Source organism: Hippocampus guttulatus, chromosome 21 (assembly GCF_054856545.1).
Source record: "Hippocampus guttulatus isolate MCC_2025c chromosome 21, RoL_Hgut_1.0, whole genome shotgun sequence".
NCBI classification, from domain to species: domain Eukaryota; kingdom Metazoa; phylum Chordata; class Actinopteri; order Syngnathiformes; family Syngnathidae; genus Hippocampus; species Hippocampus guttulatus.
Genome location: NC_141281.1, coordinates 3,575,950 through 3,599,638, shown reverse-complemented (window position 1 = coordinate 3,599,638; position 23,689 = coordinate 3,575,950). Strand labels below are relative to the sequence as shown.

General features: G+C 45.5%; 2 protein-coding genes across 11 annotated transcripts; both read left to right on the top strand.

Moving 5' to 3' along the window:
• Positions 1 to 2,615: 2,615 nt before the first annotated feature.
• On the top strand, positions 2,616 to 10,195 carry shrprbck1r (sharpin and rbck1 related). 9 transcript variants are annotated; one of them, XM_086101838.1, is made up of 15 exons: positions 2,616 to 2,836; positions 3,898 to 4,072; positions 4,672 to 4,740; positions 4,977 to 5,118; positions 5,898 to 5,988; positions 6,087 to 6,396; positions 6,476 to 6,576; positions 7,011 to 7,181; positions 7,397 to 7,495; positions 7,889 to 8,049; positions 8,333 to 8,444; positions 8,522 to 8,701; positions 8,796 to 8,924; positions 8,994 to 9,137; positions 9,276 to 10,195. In XM_086101838.1, the coding sequence occupies exons 2-15, from the start codon at positions 4,042 to 4,044 to the stop codon at positions 9,354 to 9,356; spliced, it is 1,821 nt and encodes a 606-aa protein (XP_085957964.1). In that variant the 5' UTR covers positions 2,616 to 2,836; positions 3,898 to 4,041; the 3' UTR covers positions 9,357 to 10,195. The 9 variants fall into 9 exon arrangements, with proteins under 9 accessions (XP_085957964.1, XP_085957965.1, XP_085957959.1 ...); XM_086101839.1 differs by having other exon boundaries at positions 2,616 to 2,853; XM_086101833.1 differs by having other exon boundaries at positions 2,616 to 3,221; positions 4,675 to 4,740.
• A 126-nt stretch (positions 10,196 to 10,321) lies between these two features.
• On the top strand, positions 10,322 to 23,280 carry oplah (5-oxoprolinase, ATP-hydrolysing). Of its 2 annotated transcripts, none has more exons than XM_086101831.1 (28): positions 10,322 to 11,532; positions 12,124 to 12,257; positions 12,483 to 12,674; positions 13,028 to 13,142; positions 13,410 to 13,533; positions 13,902 to 14,097; positions 14,745 to 14,910; positions 15,033 to 15,171; positions 16,152 to 16,219; positions 16,315 to 16,490; positions 16,580 to 16,720; positions 16,800 to 16,912; positions 17,330 to 17,500; positions 17,587 to 17,724; positions 17,793 to 17,931; positions 18,078 to 18,190; positions 18,493 to 18,644; positions 18,748 to 18,908; positions 18,981 to 19,082; positions 19,174 to 19,348; positions 20,013 to 20,197; positions 20,270 to 20,416; positions 21,077 to 21,211; positions 21,330 to 21,479; positions 21,569 to 21,726; positions 22,279 to 22,439; positions 22,524 to 22,621; positions 22,975 to 23,280. In XM_086101831.1, the coding sequence occupies exons 3-28, from the start codon at positions 12,546 to 12,548 to the stop codon at positions 23,125 to 23,127; spliced, it is 3,705 nt and encodes a 1,234-aa protein (XP_085957957.1). In that variant the 5' UTR covers positions 10,322 to 11,532; positions 12,124 to 12,257; positions 12,483 to 12,545; the 3' UTR covers positions 23,128 to 23,280. The 2 variants fall into 2 exon arrangements, with proteins under 2 accessions (XP_085957957.1, XP_085957956.1); XM_086101830.1 differs by having other exon boundaries at positions 12,069 to 12,257.
• The last annotated feature ends 409 nt before the right edge of the window (positions 23,281 to 23,689 follow it).

Below are 23,689 nucleotides of genomic sequence, written 5' to 3'. Positions count from 1 at the left end.
GAGGTCTGTAGTTGTTCGAGCCAAGCAGGTGTGCTGCATCTTATATATCTGTGCTTCTCATGTGCCCTTGGGATGATGAATAAACACACACACGCGCACAGAGGACGCATCTCCTCCCCCCCTCCCCACCCCCCACCCCCCACCCTGCGCCCTTACCTTCCCACTCCCGGAAGCCCTTTGCAAATGGACGTGCTCGTTTTGAGTCGTCCTGCCGTCTGTCACGCAGCAGAGGTGTCCATCAGCAAGTTGATGACATGAAGACAACTTTAAATTGGTCAACGTGGGGGAAACCCAGCACCTCAAGTACATCAGTCAGACTGTGATCCATAACTGTGGTGGGTGGCTTTTTCCTGGACCTTCCATCAATGTTTTTGATTCCCAGGGGCAAGGCAGTACACAATTAGTGGCTTCTGATCTGAGCGTCTACTGAATGGAAAGTGCTCCTTTGTAATTTATATATATATACACACACACACCTTTTGTGTCAAGTGAAGGGCTAAAATATCTCATCCTTCACCATGCATGTTGACAAAAAAAATGACAATACTGCTATTACATCAATCTTTAACATTTCCTCACTTAACTTTGAAAGCGTTTGCATTTTTTAACATAAGGAGACCAAAAACAACACTGGTTCATGATAAAGAATCTTTGCCCTTGTGCCAGCTCCATGTCTGGTTTGCCTCTTCAAAAACAAGATTGTGTCATCAGCTCTTAACTGAATGACTTCGCATCCATCACCTGTGTGAATGGCACCACAGATGAGACCTGGGCGAGTCACAGCATGAGACCACATAATGGATGACTGCTTCCATGTGAGATCTTTACATCGCAGGTCTCCCCCGGCCCCACTTTGGGGGGGAATATCAACTCTATAAATGGATTCTTTCGGAAGTTCTGAATTAGAATGTCACAACTTGCTTGGTACCCGAGCATCCTCCCACTGTGCTGCTTCAAGCCATTGAGAAATGTGCTATTGATTGAGAAAGACCAGCCTCTGTGAGTAATTCACAACTTGGCCGGCCAAACCTGCGTTCTCTAGCTCATTCCCTGTACCTGCTACGGTATATTTTGTTAATTGCCTCGTAAATTGGAGCCGAAACATGGCGTGGGCTTGGTTTACTCTGTGTGGATCATCTTCTTACCTGGGAAAAAAAATGCTTCAAGTAAGTCATCAATGGGGACTTTATCTTGACTTTATCGGAGCATTCACTCAGCTTTTTAACAAATGAAAGTATTATATCCACTCATTGTTCTTCTTTAGACGTGTCAAAAAGCCATCATGAGTGATCCAGCTGCCTATGGCATCACGGACTAGAGCCAAAAATTGTGGGTTCAAGTGCGACACGAATCATGGAATCTGAAGAACACGAATTTAGAAATATTTTCAGAAACGTTTCTGTATAAATATTTAAATCAAGGAAATAATTTCTTCAGGGGCCAATCATTAAATCAAAATCTTCGATGAGAAACATAACATGCCCTAACTTTTATGTAAACTTTGCTGCCCTCCTGTGGTTAGTTTGATATACACACTATCTTAAAATCATTCTTCGTTTCACCGTTGAGCCTCGTCAGCCTCCATTGTATTTGAAATAAGACATGGACAGTAAATGACATGTTATTTGAGGTAATCATCTCCATGTCACAAAGGTTTACGAGCAAAACTCTTTCAAGGTGATGTGAGAAAGAATTGGGGTGAGAGCTCTCAAGGAGAGACGACCACATTATTTCTCTCGATGCACGTGGAGCCCGCAAACCTCAAACATTAACTCCAAAGTAATGTCCAACACATGACAGACCGCAGTTAAATGTTCTTTGCTTTCATCTATGTTCGTGCATTTAATTTCATTTTCTCCTTGTCCATGCCACCTCCCCCCCCCAAAAAAATCTGAATTGTTAGGTTTGTAACCTCACCACACATGTACCGTTAAACAGTTTAAAAAAATTTTTTTTAAATATATTGAATGGTAAATAACTTGATTATAGCATTATTAGAATACAGCTACAGCAAACAATAATTCAGATTAAGGTATCATCAATTTCCCCCATCATTAACAACATTACACATCCTAGCATTACTTTGTAAAATATGTGTTCATTTATAATTATTGTTGGGATTTTCTTTTGGTCATATTAGTTGTTTTTTGACTTGCCATTATGCTCTGCTGTCTTTTAATTGTACTGTACCATGACTAAGGTTAGTATACCGTGTTTAGTGACCAGTGGATCTGTGAACACTGAACTTCTTGGACTGCTTTGTCATTATCAGATTCACTGAAAAATCCACTCAGTACAAGTAATTATGATATCACAGGACTTGATGGACTTTGGCCCTCTCGTGAAAGTATGCGTATGATGAATGGTGTTACTATGAACTGTATTGGTGCCAATACAAAATAGAACAAATTCCGAATTGAAACACCTATTTGTACCAGGCCGTGCCTTTACACTTTGTAAAACAATATCAGGTAGCAAATTTGCACCAACATTCAATTATTCTTCATTCATTTATTCGAGATTTTCGCAACGACACGCAACACAACAGGAGGCTTAAAGTGTAGTTTCACACCACTCCAATAAGCGGCGGTGTACACTCTTTGCTTTGTCTCGCCTGTAAACAAGCCGAAGAAGACGAAGCAGAAGTGGCTGACGGGTTCAGTCGGAATAAAAGTCGCTTCTGAAGAAATGATTTTATATTTTGTGATCTCCTCTGCATGAGGTCCAACCGTCTTTGTGTTGCAATAGGAGCTACGGCATATAGCAAACGAGGAGACCATTTCGAGTTCCCGGACCTGACATTTGACAGCCCACGCAGTTACTTCCTGTGTTGTCGGTGAGGAGTCAGATACAGTACGTCTGGAGCGTTCAAGAGGTTGATACTCCGAGCAAGAGCGTTTGAAGCAGAGCAAAACCGTGTCTGTTTTCTCAATGCGTCGCCGGACACCATGTCACTGAGTTCGGGCGGTTGGACCGCCAGTATCGCGACGGAACAGCGCGCGTTTCCTTCGCCTGTCGAGCATGGAGCGTCGCAAGCAGAACCCAACTGTCAAACCGTCCTTATGTCTGTTCGGGTGTCGTTGTGCCATTCTGGTATTCGACCGCTGCGTCTTCCGAGATCAGGCGAGGAGTCTCTTCTACTGCAGCTCAGTATGGACTTGAATAAGTCCGGGGAATTCCATCTGTCACTGCAAGAGTGCAGCGGCGATGGCCGTTGCGCGGTGAGTTCGCTACCAGGCATCACGGTGGGGGCTGCACGTTTAAGCTGTGGCGTTTGGCTTGGAAATCCCCTTCACACTTTATTCATTATGGTCAGCAAGAACACATTTCTTTTGGACTCCAAAGCGTCTCTAAATGCTCGTGCTTCATACCCATTGATTGTATTGCATGTTTGCTCGCGATACACTTGAGGGCCGTTTAATTATGTCAACAAAACAGTTTTCCGTCTTTGATCCTATTGGAGCCTGGTAAGTGTCTGAAGCCCTGGTGCGTAAAAGCTTATCTTTTCATAATTCCCTGTTATATATTATACATGCCAGTTAACTCTTGATTCCGAGAAAGGGGCAGACTAAAAACGGCTAGCTGTAGTATAAGTATGGAAATGTAGTGGTTTTGCTCATCATGTAGTGCCACGCAATATTAAGTTCAAATTGATTTGTGAGCTAAAATTCTTGATCTCTAATTGTAAGAGGCATAAGAAACCACAATTCCCCAAAAGAGTACAAATCAAGGCATGTTTGGGTGTGGCGGCGCTCCTTGAACAGAAACCGAAACTTGCTGAGACAATCCAATCTTCATTTTTCAGATAAGACTGTTGTGCTAAGGGAGAGCAATATGGTACCGTCTTGGATCAGACATCATTATCGTCTTACTGTTCGTTATTCTCTCCTCCTCCAGACGATTGCCAAGTATGATTTGAGATCTGTGAACTATGAGGTGAAAACGCCAAAATGTCACGAGCTGAGTCTGTCGGCGCCTCCGCACGATCGTATCAGCTTCAACTTCCATTGTGAGCAGGAGGCTCAGCAGTGGGCCACTGTCATGACGACATCACTGAGGGAAGCGCACAGAGGTCAGCGACACCTTCCTTTTGACATCCACAACTTACCTTGCACAATACAATCACGTTTTGCGTGAATGTTTTAACTTTCATAAATCGTAATAAGATATGGAGCGGCATGGCTCAAGTGGCCAAGTTGTCCTCTTTCACCCCGAAGGTTGCGGGTTCAAACCCCAACCCTTGTGATCATGTTAAAGTGTCCTTGAGCAAAATACTGAACTCCCCATTGCTCTTGATGCTGTGTTATTCGTAGGTGAATGAAAAGGTTGTGTTTATGTGCTGAACCCTGACTTTCTGTCATTGTTGAGGATCTTTGGCGTGAAGCCGATTCGAATTTAGATGCACAAATTGCAATTCGATTCAAAAACAATTTTGGGCCATAAATCAATTACATGAATATGTCAGTAAAAGTGTGTTCGCTAAAGGCGTACAGGTTTTCCTCAAATCTAAAGATGTCATTATCATTGGATCAGGTGATGGCGCTTTCATCTGTGGGTTTTTAAAGCCCATTCAGACTCGTGAGAGTCTGGGCAATACAAATAAACGTGATTATTCTTCTTACCGGTACTCTCATTTTATTTGTTCTATACTTTTACAATTCTTTTATTCAGCAGCAGCCACTAAAGATGATAACGCAACGTTTGTCCAACTCCAGGACACCTCATCTTTGCAGCAGTTAGGTGAGTATAAAATATCATCAATCTTATTTCACAATTTGTTCACCTCGTAGATCTAGAAAGTAACTGATCACCTCTTTATTATGGATGTGCTCATTCAATCATTAATGCATTGACCCATTGGAGCTCCGGCTACAGCCTCATCATGCATTTGTTGAGTTTTATTTCTTTATTTATTATTTCACCTTAAGTGGGCCGCGCGTGTGTCTGTGTGCACGTGTATGTGTAAACATCTGTAGAAGACGCATGCATCGAGCTGACCAGAGCCATCGAGGCCGGCGACATGAAGGCAGCGTCCATCTTTGCTGCCAAGCTTTCCTGCCAAAAGGCCGTGCTGAAGATCCAACCCTCCCTGCGACAATGTGAAGACACTGAAATCAAGTAGGTTGTTTGTTCCCAGAAGTGGTTGGTACATGCCACCGCACCAGACGCCTGAAGAGCAGACCTGTCAACTTGCAGGCGTGATGTATTGTTGCCGTGCCACAAACGGCGCACTCATCAGAGCCCTTTATTTAAAAATGGCTTTATGTAAAACATGGATAACACGCTGTTATAAAGTAAGTGGACCGTCATGCCGTTTCTTCACAAATAGCTGCCGCCTGGCGGCCATACCGTCATACTACATTGACAACTTTCAGACAGCAATGTTTCACTGACGGAGATCGTTCCACTTCTCTGGAGGGTTGTGCTTTTCCGAGTCATCTTTACCTCTCTGTCTGCACTTGCACAACATCGACTTAGCTTCCTGTAAAGGTGTGACCTATAACAACATTGTCAGAATGCGACAATTGCATTCAACACATAGGTGAAGGAGAAGTGAGTCTTAGATGTTCAACTTCACACCTCCATTCCCATCTTTCTGCTCTGCGTGTGCCTTTCACACTGCTTCTTACAAGCCTCTGTCACACTTTAGGCTACCTCAGATGGAAAATCTGAGAAATGAGCTCCGACTTCACCCCCTCGCTGCATAATGATACTTTTCAAAGGGAGCAGAGACACAGGAAAACCCCAGTCTCGGACAGAGCAAAAGGGCATTTTGTGAAGATAGAACTTGGAGCTCTTGCATTGCATCCCATTCAGTTTTGCTGGCATACCCAATTATGTGGCCACGATTTACCACAGTGGCAGAGTTTCTCAAATGTTCCCTGTTCTCCAAACAGATTGACTGTTGTCGTCGAGGATTCTTCTTCATCATGTTGCGTCACCATGAAAGTTTCTCCTGTGATCACGACCGCAGCTTTGAAACAGCAGGTTTGTGTGCCATCTTGTCATTTTTTTCCCCCCCTCGTTGTGATTTCAAGCTTATTTTCACCCCCCGTTGTGATTGTTTTCCTCCCGACACCTTTTAGATGTTCCTGGAGTACGGCTTTCACCCGTTGCTGCAGCGGTGGGTGATTGGCCAGTGCCTATGCACTAACCAGCGTTCCCTGGCCTCATACGGCATTCGGCAAGATGGTGACACGGCTTTTTTATACCTGTTGTCAGCGTCCCACGCTCACTTGACCCGCCAACACCTCCAGCAGGACCAGGAGAGCATACTTCTTCACAGTTCTCTTCCATCTGCTGCTTTGCTCTCTCACTCCTCTCATGACAGTATCGCATCTCAAGAACAGAGATTGTGTTACACCTTGCCGGCTAGATTAAATAGCGGCAACGCTGGTGAGTGACACTCCTGATTTTGTGGCCCTCATACCACACCAATCACGTGTACTGACATTTTACATGTATGTCTGCAAAGAGTCCCAGAAAAGAAATGCCAGTGAGCAAGAAGTCAAGGCCTTCAATGTGACGTCGCCTCAACTAAACAAAGAATTAATCCGAGACACACCTTTCCCTCAGGTAACACACTGGAAAAATTCATTCAATGGGCACAGCCGCACAAACGTAATGAAGTCCACTGAAAGACCAGTACATGTAAAAAAAATAAATCAATAAAAAAACTCCGGATAGGGATATTCGATACCACTTCTTTTTTTTCTATACTATTGTGTGCATGACGCTTTACCGTGACACATTCTTTCCTGAGCAGAACATGGTGTTTTTTTACACCACTTCTTTTTTTTTCTAGACTATTGTGTGCATGACACTTTACGATGACACATTCTTTCCTGAGCAGAGCAAGGAGGTGTTTTTTAATTTAATTTTTTTTTTAAAGATAAGCCGTTCATTTATATACAGGTGATGACGCAACGGAGGTGGTCTCGATTTGAGGAGATACTGTGAATTGACAGCTCAAAATAAAGAGTAAAAGTTGCGATGATGTATTCCTTTAGGGTTGGCCGTGCCCTTCTTGCACGTACATCAACAAACCGACTCGGCCAGGCTGCGAGATTTGCAGCACGAACCGCCCTGAGACCTACGCTGTCCCGGGCGAGTACCAACCGGACTCGCTGGAACTCCGATGGCTCCAGGAGGAGACGATTGCAATCAGACAGTACCAGCTGGTAGGAAGACCGTTCTTTATCTGGGAATAGACACCCACGTGTAGGAGCTGTCCTGACAATGACCAGACATCTGGACTATGTGGCGAATGTCATAGAAATATCATTCGAATGCAAGTGATCCTCTCGTATATTTGGGGTTGAACACACGAGCATCGGCAGGAAGGCGACATACTTCAAGCTGACTCTCTTCTCTTCTGTCTCTTTTTTTCTTGAAGGAGAAAGAGAAAAGAGGGGAGCTGAGGGGTGCGGGCACTCAAAACAACTCTCTGCTCTATAACCTGGCCCAGGACTACCAAACACGAACGCACTCCCAGGCAAACACATCCACCATTATTTAGAAGCAGTGCCTTGCGAAAATATTAGCCCCACCCTGAACTTTTTGAGCTTTGGGGCGTGCAAAATTATTCACCCCTTTTCTCTTAGTGCAGTCTACTACCGATTCTCAAAGTTCCCTGATTAGTTCTAAATGATTCCTTGTTGACCTAAATGCAATAATTGTCTTCCAATTGCTACATTATTCATCCATTATCTGATCCGTTTCTCCTCACAATGGTCGCGGGCGTGCCGCAGCCTATCCCAGCTGTCTTTGGGCAGGAGGCAGATACGCAAGCTTCAATGTGCATGCGTGACAACAAAAGCTGCTACGTGAAATTTATGCCAATAATGCGCAATAAGGTCTCGGCTCATGGAAATCCTTCTTGTCCCAGGCAAGAGAAGAGGAACGGCAGCAGAATTTTGCCCAACTGGTGAGGATGGACGGCCAGGACTTGGTACCAAATCCCGAGCCTTTGGACTGCAGAATCTGCTATGTAGAACTTAAGCCAGGAGAGGGTGCAATGCTCAGGGAATGTCTCCACTGCTTTTGCAAGTAAGAAGAGTGACGAGGGAAGTCTTACGTGTTATAAAATATGGCATATTAAGCAGGGGAGGCACTCCATAGACACTCACCGGCCTTATTGGGTAGAGCTTCACAAGTTTCGAGACCAACTACAACGACATGTATCAACAATTCTGCCCCTACAGCAATAAGAGCCGTCACTATCGGTGAAATAAGCCATCAATAGGCCGAACAAATTGAAAACAAGCCCATAAGAAAAACACAAGGTTCGGCCAAATCACCTACTATGATATTTTTATGCATGTTTGCCTAGAGACTGCTTGCGTTCCGTCATTATGCTGAGTGAGGAGCCGGAGGTGTCCTGCCCCTACAGAGATGACACGTATGCCTGCACGTGCTCCTTGCAGGAGAGGGAGATCAGAGCCGTGAGTAAGCCCGAGACACTTTGGAAGCTCTTCACGGCTGCTCTTCTCTTAACGTTTGTCTTCAACCCGTTTGGAAGTTGGTTACACCAGAGCAGTACCAACGTTGGCTGCAGAGAAGTCTGTCCGTGGCGGAGTCCCGATGCGAAGGAAGCTACCACTGTGCCACCGCAGACTGCCCGGGCTGGTGCGTGTACGAGGACACGGTCAATGTGTATCACTGCCCCGTATGCGCGAGGGAGAACTGCCTCATTTGCAAGGTAATAATTACCACACGTGTTGCACAACATGAAAAAATACTTTGGCAAAGTGACAGCCACTGGCTAACATATTAAATGTAACAATGCAAAAAAGAAACAAAAAAAAAACACTGGCTTTCTTCAGGCTGTTCATGAGGGAAAGAACTGTAAGCAATACCAAGATGATCTTGCGGCCCGCGCGATTAACGACTCTGCTGCACGGAGGACAACAGATCTACTTCAAGTGAGCATAATGCACAGCATTGCAAGCATGTATCCATCGTCCAACGCATATCTTGCTTTTCACTAACAGACCTTGGTGCAATCCGGGGAGGCAATGCACTGTCCCCAGTGCGGCATCATTGTGCAAAAGAGGGACGGCTGTGATTGGCTGCGCTGCACTGTTTGTCACACTGAAATCTGCTGGGTCACCAGAGGGCGACGCTGGGGGCCAAAGGTGGGTTGTTCCACCAGATCGATGGCGTGCAAGACCCATGTTCACGTATTCATTTTCACCCACACGATTGTGGCACTAATAAAACAACAACATGTTTGAAGCAATTGAAACAATTGTATGTCATTGTTTGTTTTCAAGGGTCCTGGCGACACCACTGGAGGATGTCGCTGCAATGTCAACCGTCAAAAGTGCCATCCAGATTGTCAAAACTGTCACTGAGTCATTCAAGTGTGGTTTGTATGGAAATGATTGACCTCGAAACCAAATATTGTCACACCAAGTGTTCGCTGAACAAGTTGAGAGCCAAAAGCAGACTTTGAAAGGTTCTACCGTAAAATGCACAAGCTTTCTGATGATAACATAATAATGACTCTTGTATGCGGTGCCTTTTGAAAATAATTTCCTCTGCAAATCTAGCCTTCCAGATGTGCGTGAGATGCAATACATGACACCAAAGTGGACTTTTCCTCAATCAGGGTGTTCGTCCCTGTGCCTGTGCAATGTCGGTTATTTCTTAGAACTTTATATTGACTTCTATAGTTTTTATAAGCATGTGTGCTTTGTTCCTTAATCAGATTTTCTGCCCGCTGAATGGAAACTGCATGTCGTCCATGTTTGATATCATGTAAGCAGCTGATGGGAAAACAGGTACCGTTAATGCTAAACTCATTATCATGACCTGGGTGAGTAGCGTATTGATTAGTGGTCTAACAGTAACACTGAAACTTGTCATATGTCAACACGTGTATAAGCCGATGGCCCCTTCCAAATCTGACTTATATATTCGATAGATCCGTAAAATGTATCCGTGAGGATTCGTGATCCACTGTTGGCTTCAAATGCATGGCTTGAATGTCATGATGTAAAATTCCAAGCAGTGTCCCCTTAAGAAAAATATAATAATAATCCACCCTAAATAGAGTACCTCCTTCAAAGCACCACCACCCTGCACTGACCAGCCATGCAAAATACTGCACTGTCTTAACTTGTGATCAAATTTCATCAATGTGTGGTGTCTGGTGTGCCTTAATGCTCATTAAATACCCTTTAAACGATGACCTTTTGTGGGTGCTCCTTTTCAAATGCACTATTCATCTGTGCCTGCTGCAAACGATCTTAAACTACACGTACTCATACTCGAAAAACTAATCGCAACTGATGAGCGCTGTATGAAATAGTGGAAGAAGAAGAAAAACCTTTATTTGTTGACAGAAGAAGAAAAACCTTTATTTGTTGACAATGGAGAAATCTGCAAATTGTGTAGTACACCGTACACAAAAACTGAGAATGCTGATGTTGTAGTCACACTAATGAACGGGGTGTCTTGAATGCGCTGCCATCAAGAAAACAACATATTGATATCAGTAGAATGTCACAGCTGAAGAAACCATCAATACTGCACCCAATCACTGCCATTTATTACATATTTATGTAAATATATGACCAAAAGTAAAAATCAACAAAATACATCATGCAAGTGTTCTTCAAAATTTAATCTACCCGAATGTAAAGCAGGTTGCTGCATATTTCTGCACGAACTTTGCTCTGATCTCCACAAAGAGGTAAAATGCTGATGATTTATGCCCCGTGACGCAAACTCTAAATCCGAGTGGTTGAGGAAACACTCCCGTTCCTAAATGGGACCGCATTATCGAGTCCAATTAAAAACCAAGGCCAGACTCCAGACTATGAGAGGGCTTTCGCTTTTCATTTCAAATCTACGCTGTACTTGCTGCCTTGACAGCGCATAGTTTTGTTTTGAAATCCATCCTGCCTTTTCCGGTTTGATGACGATGCCTGGCTGCAGCCACTCGGAATTGACAAGTCAGCGCATGGAAGATGACATCTGATTGGTTAAAACATCCAACATCAACACTCAAATCCATTACAGGAAGTACAACGAATAATTTAACGTCGCATTTATAGAATTAAATAATAGAATTTAGGTTGTAAATTTAGGCCTGTTCTTCTGATAGTGTTAGGCTACTTGTAAAAGCCCTGCTAGCTTGAACGTATCACCATTTGCTCGGGGAAAAAAAACGTTTTTAACAAATGATATATAATTCAACGGGTATTTAAATGTTATTTCTGTTTTTCATTGTGTGTGCATATTACATCCGTAAATTGCAAAATTGTACCACGTGTTTGGCGACTGCCCTTTACTTTTTATCTTGTCTGACTTATGATTATTAAGAAGAAACCATCTTTTTGCTGTTGGGGAGGATTCCAAGTGGGCGGAGCTCCAGATGTGCGTGCGTCTGTGTGTGTGTGAGTGTGTGCGCACGTGTGTGCGTGCGTGTAGTTTCAAGAGCAAGCGAGAGGAGGCGACTTGATTTCAGCACGCGAAAGGCTTGACGCAGAACGACCTTATCGTCGATCATTTTGCGGCTGACGGGTGAGTTGAATCAGTTAGCATTTCATCGACTGCACGGTAACGCACCGCACTCGCAAACACGAACAAAGTCGACCACTTGCACCCTAGTCGAGCTGCAAACCTTTTGTGAATACAGTTGTGACGTTGCATGAGGACAGACTTGCGTTCTATTCCTGACCACATGGATGTACAATAGTATTTTTTTCCCTGCCCCACTCTCATTTGTACACGTGTCATATTTCCGTTCTGAACACTTGTTATGCGTACTGTATTAATATGATGCAACGCGCGTCTCAAATCGCAACTCATTTTGCAGTTGTCGACCAAGTTGCAAGTACATACTGTAGTGCTTAAATGCCAGGCATCTCTAGTAGTTTGCACAAGACCAAAAACAGTCACTGGTTGGAACTATCAAATGTAGACATTTGTACCTCCAACTATTAGCTTCTCAAGTTCAATGCATGGAAACGGCAAATAATAAAATAAATAAATAAACTACGTGTTGTCGGGACAAAATGAGCAGAGCACACACTCCCTCACCCAGATGTGTTTCCCAGGTGTCCACACTGCTCACCATGGCCCACACTGAAGGGAAGTTTGACTTTGCCATAGACCGAGGAGGAACCTTCACAGACGTGTTCGCTCGCCTACCAGATGGCCGCGAGAGGGTCCTCAAACTGCTCTCCCGTGACCCTCAGAACTACAACGACGCCCCCACAGAGGGCATCCGCAGAGTCCTGGAGGAGGTAAACCTTGATGTCTGAGCTGCAACAACAGTAATCTCCGGCAGTGTTGATCAAAACAGAGCATGGTTATTTTTCCCACTCTTCAAGTGTTTGATTTCCCAGCTGACCTTTGGTGAGAGATTATTGCAGATCATGAAAGCGCCGTCAAACAACAATATCACAGATGCCCTTGTTTTATTCCTATGTGATATATTTGAACCGAATTTGCTGTGTCTTGGTCGACAGGAAACGGGACGTGCCTTTCCTCGCGACCAGCCCGTTGACACGTCTCGTATCGGCTGGATCCGAATGGGCACAACGGTGGCCACCAACGCCCTACTCGAGAGGCAGGGGGAGAGGACGGTTCTCCTGGTCACCAAAGGCTTCAAAGACTTGCTGCACATTGGAACGCAAGCCAGGCCGAAGCTGTTCGACTTGGTTGGTAGATGGAGATTGGAGATAACCCGGGTTGTTTGGTCATCTTTCAAAGAAGCGTCTTAGAGTTTGCCCCTTGACCAGTGAACCATTAATGGTGAAGTAGTTGCTTATCCATGAGGGTCAGTGTTGGAGGTTGAACAGAAGTCATTTGTGCTTGCGTAAGGTGTCATTTACAGTTGTATAAATTATACTCCCACCTTGCTCTACAAAGGACGCATGTACGTCCGTATGTCTCTACATGTACCTTCCTATCGGTTTATCTTCGCCGCTCTGTATGTGTCCGGTGTCCTTCATTGTCTTTTTGCACATTGTCCAGTTTGACAGAACGTATCGTATAATATGTGCATTCACAGGAGGTGTCAGTGCCTGAAGTTTTGTATGAGGAGGTTATCGAGGTGGATGAGCGCGTGGTCCTCCAGCAAGATGGCTGCCTGCTACCCAGGAAGGATCGCAAGCGTGTCGTGACAGGTGTACAAATGAACTCCCCACATACACTTTTGGAATGTTTTGGGGTTTTTTTGGAGCTTCATCAAAATATAATCAATGGGGCATCACTTTGTTTGCATTAAGAGTACCATTGTTTTTCTTGTTTGCATGTTGTTCCTCAGAATTGTGCCATACTGACAATGCTTGCATTGGCATCAAGCATTCTCTAGTTTTTATTGGTATTATTATACGGATGCTTGTGTGACGCATGAATGTGCTTGATTTGCTTTTTTGGGTGTGTATCTCCAGGAAGCACCGGCGATAGTCTGGAAGTATGGCAGGAGGTTGATCTGGAATGTGTGGAGAAGGACCTGAAAGGAGTTCTGTCCCGTGGAATTACCAGTGTGGCTGTGCTTCTGCTTCATTCCTACACGTCAGTCAGTGCAGCTGCATGCGTTTTACTCTTAAGCGAAGTCTACATGGTCAAACATGAAAAGAAAAAAACAAAAACAGCTTCCTACCTCTGCGGCCTAAAGATCTACGTCCACAAACAATGACGTTTGAAGAAAATCTCTGTACACGTGAAACCATATTTGTTGGATCGAAAGTGCGTTTTAAGCCAATCCAAAGCCAGCATTTGCAAAGAACAATGCATTTTGGATCATGAGAACATGACCTTGAGGAGACATACAGACTTCTCCCTCCAAATGGCATCAACTGGTTTGGACGCTCTTAGGTGATGAAACAAGTGAGCTGTGACTGCAAATGTCCTTTTCCCCGTCAAATCTCTTTCCACCTCAGGTGGTCCGACCACGAGAAAGCCGTGGGCGCCCTGGCTCGTCGGCTGGGCTTCACCCAGGTCTCTCTGTCCTCCGAGGTCATGCCCATGGTCAGGGCGGTCCCCCGAGGTTACACTGTCTGCGCCGATGCCTACCTCACCCCCAAAATTCGGGAGTATCTTAAAGGCTTCACCTCGGGGTTTAAGGGGGCTCTGAAGGTAAGCTCTTCAGCGTTATGTCGTCTGTCATGAACGTAGAAAGTGTGACGTGTTGATTCTTAAACGACATCGTCATTTCAGTATTGCAACAGAATCGGGAACAGAACTATCAATCTGTCTCGTTATTTTTGTCTGTTAAAGCAGAGCCCGCTTGATTGATACCTGCCGCAATTGGTAGCCGGGTTGCAAGGTCACAAAACGTGTCATTACAGCAGAGCTCCAGTGGCTGGGGAAATTGGCAAAACGATATTGCATTGAATGCCTTCTTTGAAATGAGACATGCTAAGTAATAGCAACAATGAAGGAGAAGGAAGTTCAAGCATTAACTCTCGGAATGCGGCTGTTGGCACAGTCCAGAGACAAACTTTAGACTGACTCCAACTAGCTTGAAATAGTTTTCTGTCTTTCTTGCTTTACCAATGGAAAAGCAAACCTTTCCCCTTTTCCGGACATTAGCCCCAAAAGTAGTTGGTCAGGACCTAAAGTTATTGTACATCCATATATAGTATATTGACTACATGGCATGTAAACGTAAAATGAATAGGTGCAGAAGATGGGTGAACTGATCCTTTTTGATACGACACCAAAATGTGCCTGGTTGGTGTCTTCCCACAACCGTTTAATCTCACGTTACCCGTTGTCGTCAGGATGTGGACGTCCTGTTCATGCAGTCGGATGGTGGTCTGACTCCAATGCAGCAGTTCTGTGGTTCGCGCGCCGTCCTGTCCGGCCCAGCCGGTGGAGTCGTCGGTTACGCTGTCACTTCTTACAGCCAGATGGAGAAGAGACCTGTGATTGGCTTTGATATGGGTGGTAAGTCCGGCCTACGGTTTGCTATGTGCAGTATGAACATTTGTCTCATGACAAAAAAAAAAAAAAACAGCCATTCTGTGGCCACAAAAAAAATAAAAATGCTGCTTTCTCGACCTCCGCAGGCACATCTACCGATGTGAGTCGTTACGCGGGCCAGTTTGAGCACGTTTTTGAGGCGACTACAGCTGGAGTCACCCTTCAAGCGCCTCAGCTCGACATCAACACCGTTGCGGCGGGCGGAGGCTCGCGACTCTTCTTCAGGTCTGTCATAGACATTTTTGTACTTGGTTACTGTGCTTACGAAGATTTGTTTTTCCAGGTATCTACTACAGTTTATTTTTCCGACTGTACTGTTACTCGATACGTTTGAAAATATATCGGGGCATTAGATAGTCTTGTTTTTTTTGTGTTTTCGCTTTGTTGCGCAATTGTATCAAAACACACAGGGAGTTTTGCCTTCTGAAGTTGAAGTCACTCTCACCACTATAGCAAGAAATAGACAAAGACAAAATACACATTAAGGTCATGAACACAAACGTACAGTGTGCAGAGAGTCAAGAAGCAAGGTAGAGTGTCCCGTAGTGCAACAAAAATGATGCAGTGACGGAGCTATATGAGATTTAAAAAAAAAAGAAGACATCAATCGATTGCCTCATTGATTTAGATCTTAGGAACTTGGGGGGAAAAAAAACATTGAGACAGCAGGGAATTGAGAAACGCGAAGCAGGCAGCATTTACACGCAAAGCCGCAGCAGATTCAGAGAAGCCTGATTTAAGAGAATTGCCCAAGTCAAGAATACTTTTTGAGGCATATCTTGTCTTATGCCGTCCACTTCAAGATTCTGGCAACATTCTGAGAAACAGAGAGAGAGAGAGAGAACAGTGCACTATGAAAGTCATTGAAAGCGGGAAACTATGATTACCTATATGTGAGGGGTTTTTTTTTCGTTATGCCAAATTAGCAAAATGGGTATTTTTTGGGATTGACCGTAATAATGTGTTTTTACTTTAAAGTCTGTACTTTTTTCCTTTGACTTGAGGATTTGAATCAGAACTTTGACTATTATCAGCATTTTTTAACACAAGTATCAAGTACTTCAAGTAAGTGTACTTCAACTCAAGTGACAGAGCGTGAGCACATTTCACACGATTGCGTTGCGGCTATGTGCGGTAAATATTGGCATGACGTCGTATGTCTTTGCTGACGGGTGTTTGTCTTCTCATTTCGGTTTCCTTGTCAGGTCAGGGATGTTTGTTGTTGGACCGGAGTCTGCCGGTGCACATCCGGGACCGGCCTGCTATCGGAAAGGTAATGTACAAAACCATCAATGATTTCATGGTGTTTTGACATATGTGCATTGCACTGGTGAAACGTAACCTGACATCCCTTTTGGATTTTCCTAGGTGGTCCTCTGACTGTGACGGATGCTAACTTAGCTCTCGGCCGCCTCCTCCCTTCCTTCTTTCCCAAGATCTTTGGGCCCGGCGAGAACGAACCTCTATCCCTGGAAGAGACGATGATGCATTTCCGTTGTCTGACCAAAGAAATCAACCACTTCTTGTCCTCTAACCAATCACAAGTAGATTGTGCTCATGTTTAGGCCAATTTGAGCAACATACGAAGTTGTTTTAAACATATATATAATTTTATTTACGTATTTATTTACAGGCTAGTGCAAATGGCACAAACCCCTCAAACAATGGTACTTTGCCCAAAAGCCAGTCTGAAATGACTTTGGAAGACGTGGCCATGGGATTCGTCCGCGTGGCAAATGAGGCCATGTGTCGGCCAATAAGAGCCCTGACGCAGGTATCCAAGTAACAGGGTCGACTTTTGCATTTGGGTCGGCGAAATGGGTTGAATGTTAACTCGCGTGTATGCACTCCAGGCAAAGGGCCATGACACATCACAGCACGTGTTGGCGTGTTTCGGGGGCGCCGGTGGCCAGCATGCCTGCGCTATCGCCCGAGCCCTTGGGATGAAGACCGTCTTCATACATAAGTAATCATCATACTTGAGAGTGATCTTTCCTTGTTTGCCTTTGTCTCACTGGACACTATTCGGCACACGCGGGCAACGTTAGCCAGTAACAACCCTCCGTTAGTATTTGCATTTTCCTGTTAGGGTGTCTGGATCACATTCCACTTGGGCCAAAAAGTGGGTATACCCTGTAGTTGTCGCCAGCCAATTCCAGGTCATATACAGATAAACAGATGGATACGACCTCAGACAGTGTTAATTCAAGTTTTAAAAGTTCGGTTGACATTTGCAGATTTAGTTCGATCTCATTGGATTGCGCAGGCGTACCCGACGTGTTTTTGTTGAGCTTCACATACATACTACACACCATCGTTTTTAGCTTGTGATATTTGTCACTTGCTTGCTGCACAGCGTCCTTTTTTTTGCTCGTGCCTTTAGGTACAGTGGCGTGCTGTCAGCCTACGGTCTGGCTCTAGCGGACGTTGTGGAGGAGGTCCAGGAGCCGTGCTCGCTGCGGTATGAACGCAGCTCTTTCGGCGAGCTTGACCGTCGAGTTGAACTGCTCTCCAAACGCTGCCACGACGCGCTGTGCGCACGTGGGTTCAACAGGTCCGTCTCGCCCTGTTTGCTGCTTGCAAGACGAATGTTGCCGTTTTGTCACTTGGCATTCAAACCAGTCTTTTGTGTCCTGTCAGTGGCCAGATAACCACTGAGGTTTTTCTCCACCTGCGCTACGAGGGCACAGACTGCGCTCTCATGGTGACCGCAACCGGCTACCCCCGCAGCGAACAGACTTGTCAAGCTGGCGACTTCCGCGGTGCCTTTACGCAAAGGTTTGCGTGCCAAGATTTCGACCGCGTCTGCCCGTATGACACTGAGCGGAGGCTTTGTTCTTGTCTAGGTATCTAAAGGAGTTTGGTTTCACCATCCCAGAGAGACCCATCATGGTAGATGACATCAGAGTGAGGGGCTGCGGCAAGTCAGGCATCAAATTGACGTACAAACCAAAGAAGGGGCGTGGTCAGGCCAAACCTGTCACGGTATTTGGACTTTTTTTTTTTTTTTTGCTAAATGACATTAAAAAAACAAAAAAAAAGGACATCCCGACTGCTTACCTCAAATCATAAAGGCTTGTGGTGTGGACATGTGCTCAATGACAATGTATCACCATTGCTCTTCCCCCTAGATGACCAAATGCTACTTCGAGGACGGTTACCATGACACCGCGGTGTATCTGTGGGAGGAACTTCTTTGTGGTCACACCATCCTGGGACCAGCCATTATCATTGACAAGAACAGGCACGGGCACTTGAGTTACGCTTTCAAATAGCTGTGGCTTTGTCATTGTTGTTGCTACACCCGCACAGGTATGCGTGTTTTGCTGTGCATCGTATTGCTTGCTGGTATTTGCCCCGTTTGTGTCATTAACGAGGTGACTGCAAAAAAGAAGTGTGATTTCGTTGCTCTTCCACAAAAGACGTCATCGTGAAAAATTTCAATCAAATGTAGGCATGAGATTTATTGAAAGGCAGACCTCTCGTATTGGGTTTCATTCCATTTTGTCGGGTTGGCTGATGAATAGTTTTGTATTTCCTCCTCAGCACCATCTTGGTGGAGCCTTGCTGTGAGGCCTGTTTGACAGAGAGGGGGGACGTGTGCGTGACGGTTGGCTCCGACCCCCACTGCGCAGTGGGCACAGAACTCAACACGGTGCAGCTTTCCATCTTCTCCCATCGCTTCATGAGCATAGCAGGTTGGCTGGCAACAGGATCGGCAACAAAACAAAAGCCCTCCTATTAATTCATATACTCATAAGAAGTCATCCATGCAAATTCTGACCTTTTGTGGGCCTGCAGAACAAATGGGCAGAGTTCTGCAACGGACTTCCATCTCGACCAACATCAAGGAGCGTCTCGACTTCTCCTGTGCTGTATTTGGACCAGATGGCGGTCTGGTCTCAAACGCGCCCCACATTCCTGTCCATCTTGGCGCCATGCAGGAGACTGTCCAGTACCAGGCATGGAAGCTTTTCGCGCTGTGCACTTGAGCTTGTTTGACCCCAAATATTCAATTCTTCTTTTCTGATTAGATCTTATCTCTGGGGGATAAACTAAAAGAAGGAGATGTGATTCTGAGTAACCACCCATGTGCCGGCGGCAGTCACCTTCCTGATCTCACAGTCATCACCCCAGTCAGTCACTTCCCCGCAGAATTTGTCTTGTTTTCCTTGTTTCTCACCTCGCCCTGCTTTCCGACGCCAACACTCCCTCCTTGAATTCCAGGTCTTTCAGAAAGGTGTAAGTGGGCCGGTGTTCTTTGTAGCCAGCAGGGGGCACCATGCAGACATAGGCGGCATCACTCCTGGCTCCATGCCCCCACACTCCACCTCCCTGCAGCAGGAGGGAGCCGTCTTCATTTCCTTCAAACTGGTAACAGGCGGAGTCTTCCAGGAAGAAGGTACAATACAATACATGCTGATTTATATAGCGCTTTCACAACAGCGGCAGCTGTAACAAAGCGCTTAACAAAACAGTTAACATAAAGTAAAATAATAAACACAACACATAACATAAAACACGGACAGTCATGCAGTCCTAACCACTTTTCCGTCTCAGGTAGGCCAAGAACAAACGATTTGTCGTGTTTGTATTTATTTTTCAAGCGTTCAGTGCTGTGGATAGGATAGACCTTAATTAAATGTGTCAATATTCATTTCAGCTCTGCACAGGCACAGACTGCACTAAAAATACAATGTAACATAAAAATTGTATTCACAGAAATGCAAAGATCCAATATTTGGACATTTAAATAATGGCGCAATCTATTTTTAATCAAGACGTTTGAGATGATGGGGATAAAGACGCATTTGCATAATCTCGTTTTTGAACAGCAAATGTCGGACAGACGTTTTTATCTCATTTTTAACCTCGACACATCACTTACCCATGCCTTTGTATTTAATTAGGTTAAAATGCTAAATGAAATAATACATTGGTCACGATAAAAGAACCACAGGCTCCCAATAACGTGCAGTGTGTGCAGCTTGACATTTTACATTCATTTCTTCCCACAACGCTTTTGTGTTTTGCTACTTGACGGCCTCTGGCTGTCCGCTCACCAGCGGTGACGGAGGCCCTGATGGCTCCGGCCCGATACCCGGAGTCGTCCGGAACTCGGAACCTCCACGACAACCTGTCGGATCTGCGCGCTCAGGTAGCAGCCAACCGGAGAGGCAGTCAGCTGGTGGGGGAGTTGATTGACTGCTACGGTCTGGCAGTAGTTCAAGCCTACATGGGCTACATCCAGGTAACAACGACTCCCAAGAACAAACGGTAGAGAGGAGACCTCTGGTAATGGCATGGCCACTGCCCGTTGCAGAGCAATGCGGAGCTGGCGGTGAGGGACATGCTGAGAGACTTTGCGCGTCGTCGGCGACAACAGACCGGCTCCCTCGAGGTGGAGTCAGAGGATTTCATGGATGACGGCACCCCAATCCGCCTGCGGGTCCAGATTAACGAAGATGAGGTGATGACCTAATGAAGTCGACGCCATCTTGCCAGTGACCTGACATCATGATTCCCACTGACCATCGAGGTTTTGTCTGGGCGTATGCAAATTTCAATGTAGCACAAGCAGTTCAACGGCAGAAAGTTTCAGTGTGCATTTACTACACCGCCACTGCATTTCATTTCGTACCGCCTGCCTTCTGTTATCATACATATTACTGTACAAATGTCGATAGTCACTATTGACTGTGTTCCTATCATGGCAGTCACTTTAACTTTTAGGACTTTCAGGATCGAGCTGTCTTATCCAGTCTATAATGTGTGCATGAATTTATGACGTCCGCTCGAATGAGAGGCAAAACCTCTTCGGAGAGAACCAGAACAGTCCAGTTGCAATCGATTCAATGCCCTGAAAATGGAATGACCTCAATGAACGAGAATATTCACAGGCATGCTCGTGCCTATTCTCCATCCTCCACGAACAAGGAAGTACCCCGCTTCACTCTTTGTAGAGAAGACGGAATGTTGTTTTTGTCAAAAAAACCTCCATCGTGAAACACATTTTCACACTCCCAAAAAATTGTTGCCATGCAACCAAACAAGTTTTCAGAGTGAATCGCTGTCTTGGACTCTGCCTTGGAGTGAATACGTGAGCATTGATAGCCTTTGACCTCGACAGGGCACTGCTGTGTTTGACTTCACTGGGACAGGCACGGAGGTTTGGGGCAACTGCAATGCTCCACGTGCAATTACCCTCTCGGCCCTCATCTACTGCCTGCGCTGCATGGTGGGACAGGACATCCCCCTCAATCAGGTCTGATGCTTCTTTCTCTTTCGGCTTCATCTCATTTGTCTGGGACATCCATCGCACGAGTTGAGCCACTAAGCCATGAAATGAGCTGTTGAATGCTTTTCTCCCCACACACACTCAGGGCTGTCTTGCCCCGATCACAGTCGTCATCCCCCCGGGTTCCATCCTGCAGCCTTCAGAGAATGCCGCTGTGGTTGGTGGGAACGTGCTCACGTCGCAGCGAGTTGTGGACGTCATTTTCAAGGCATTTGAGGTCTGCGCCGCCTCCCAGGTAAGGATGGCTGGGATGCGATGACGGTAAGATCGTCATTGCGTTTGAGACGTGGCCCTTGTCTGACAACCCACATCCTTTGTTCTCAGGGTTGCATGAACAACGTTTCATTTGGCAGCGACAAAGTTGGCTATTATGAGACCGTCGCTGGTGGCGCCGGGGCAGGGCCAAGCTGGAATGGGAGAAGTGGCGTTCACAGTCACATGACCAACACCCGCATCACTGACCCAGAGATTCTGGAAAAGAGGCAAGACATGAGATTTGGTTGAACAAAAGATTAATTAAAGCCCTGTCTGATATAAAACGATTGCTTTGATGCCATCTTGGGGTATTTTGATGCCAAGGAACTATGTTGAAGTGAGGGCCGAAGGCTTCATTTCGTCAGCCCATAGCCCCGTCTAATAGGAAAGCGGTGTTTTTCCACAACATTGCTGCCTCCACCAAAAGCATTTTGCTTGCTCGCTAACCAAAGGCCGAGCTGCGCTGCCTATGTTTACATAATCCTGTAAACTAGTGACTAGAGCACAAATGAGTAACATTTCCTGTCGCTTAATGAATATGTTCCACGTTGGTTACTTGGCGCGGCTCTGTATTGTACGTAGTAAAACAAAATACAAGTACATGTAATGTTTGAACCGCTGTCCACGAATCAACCCAAAATGGGTGCGCGACCCACTCTTGGGACTACCAGTTGAGACTCACTGGTGTAGGTCAATTTTATGTCAGGGTTACCATGCAACAAGTAGCAAAGCATTGCGCAATCTAGTATCGCAGCTAAGTTGTGCGCTATCTTTCTTAGGTACCCGGTGATTTTGGAGCAGTTCTCTTTGCGACCTGCTTCAGGAGGTGCAGGGAAGTACCGTGGAGGTGACGGTGTGATTCGGAAGCTCTTATTCCGTGACAAAGTCGTCCTTTCTGTACTGAGTGAGAGGCGAGCCACGCGCCCCTATGGCCTTGAGGGTAACCCCATTGAAACTGACTTCAAAATGTCGTGTTTGAATTGCGTAACCCTTTTCAACAATGTTCTCTTTCTCTGCTGGTCAGGGGGTGAAGCCGGTGCGGCGGGTCTGAACCTGCTTCACAGAGCTGATGGCAGAGTGCTCAACTTGGGTGCCAAGACTAGCGTCAGCCTTCAACCCGGGGTAGGACATCAAAATGACCTCTTTTCGATGAGTTGGATTCCAATGGATGAGTTCAAAACAGGGCTTCAGACCATTTTAAAGGGGTTCTTCAAGCCAGTTGAATAATGACACCCGCAGCGGCTCCTCTTGTTCTATGTTGAGAGGGAAGAAATTTCATCTGTGCTGTATGTTACACATACAGTACATTTGACAATAACGTTTATCCAATCCAATAATATTCTAAAAGATCGGACTCATTTTTACCATAGCCGATCCAGAACAATTTCGTACACTACGTTGAGAGGCTGACTCAGCCCGACGGTTGGGAATCCATGTGCTAATTCCACTGCGCGTGTGTTTGTTTCCATCTACAGGACATGTTCTGCCTCTACACCCCCGGGGGAGGGGGCTATGGGAAGGTGGAGGAAGCAAACAGAAAACTACAGACAAAGCGCAGGCGCTTGAATGAGACTTTCCCTGAGCGAGGCAGCGTCTTTGAATACCGCATGGCACAAGAGGGAGTGTGACAGAGCGGAAACAAAGCAAATATAAGTGGAAAGGTGCGGTGCTTTGAAGGAATGACAAGATTAGGAGTTCGGAGCGAGACGTCCTTTCAAAGGAGGCACACATTGCCACATTGACAAAAAGAGACGCATTAAAGGCACACGTTTCTCAGAAAAGCATTCGTCATTTTTTCAACAAATATTTTAAAGGCCGACGTCTCCATGAGAATTTCAGATGACGACGGCAATGACAGGCACACCTTGCTAAAATACATTTCTAACCATACATCGTTTGCAAGGGTTTACAAATCAGCAGCAAAATTTCCACCTTTATCTACCAGACACTTCATTTTTGGTTTGAAGATTTTTGGAGATTTTTTTTTTTTTAATGAAGAAATCGGTCAAATTCTTCAATACATCGACCTCCCTCCCCCCTAAACTGTAGTTTGAATACCGGAATGTTTTGGCTGAACCAAGCACAAAAGGGTCTCGTCGCACAAGTCGTACATTTCAATTGGCGTGAGTGATTGCCGAGGTATAGCCCGGCATTGTCTTGTATTTGGGTGGGGTGCATGGGGTGTTGTTT

What these genes read in the sequence shown, in the direction of transcription:
- shrprbck1r (XM_086101832.1), top strand. Translation starts at nt 2,949, where the DNA reads ATGTCACTGAGTTCGGGCGGTTGGACCGCCAGTATCGCGACGGAACAG. An exon ending in AGAACTGCCTCATTTGCAAG is followed by an intron (nt 8,702 to 8,795) that starts GTAATAATTACC and finishes AATGCAAAAAAG; the next exon opens with AAACAAAAAAAAAACACTGG. An exon ending in GGACAACAGATCTACTTCAA is followed by an intron (nt 8,925 to 8,993) that starts GTGAGCATAATG and finishes TTTCACTAACAG; the next exon opens with ACCTTGGTGCAATCCGGGGA.
- oplah (XM_086101830.1), top strand. Translation starts at nt 12,087, where the DNA reads ATGGCCCACACTGAAGGGAAGTTTGACTTTGCCATAGACCGAGGAGGA. An exon ending in AAGACCGTCTTCATACATAA is followed by an intron (nt 16,913 to 17,329) that starts GTAATCATCATA and finishes TCGTGCCTTTAG; the next exon opens with GTACAGTGGCGTGCTGTCAG. An exon ending in GCGCCCCTATGGCCTTGAGG is followed by an intron (nt 22,440 to 22,523) that starts GTAACCCCATTG and finishes TCTGCTGGTCAG; the next exon opens with GGGGTGAAGCCGGTGCGGCG.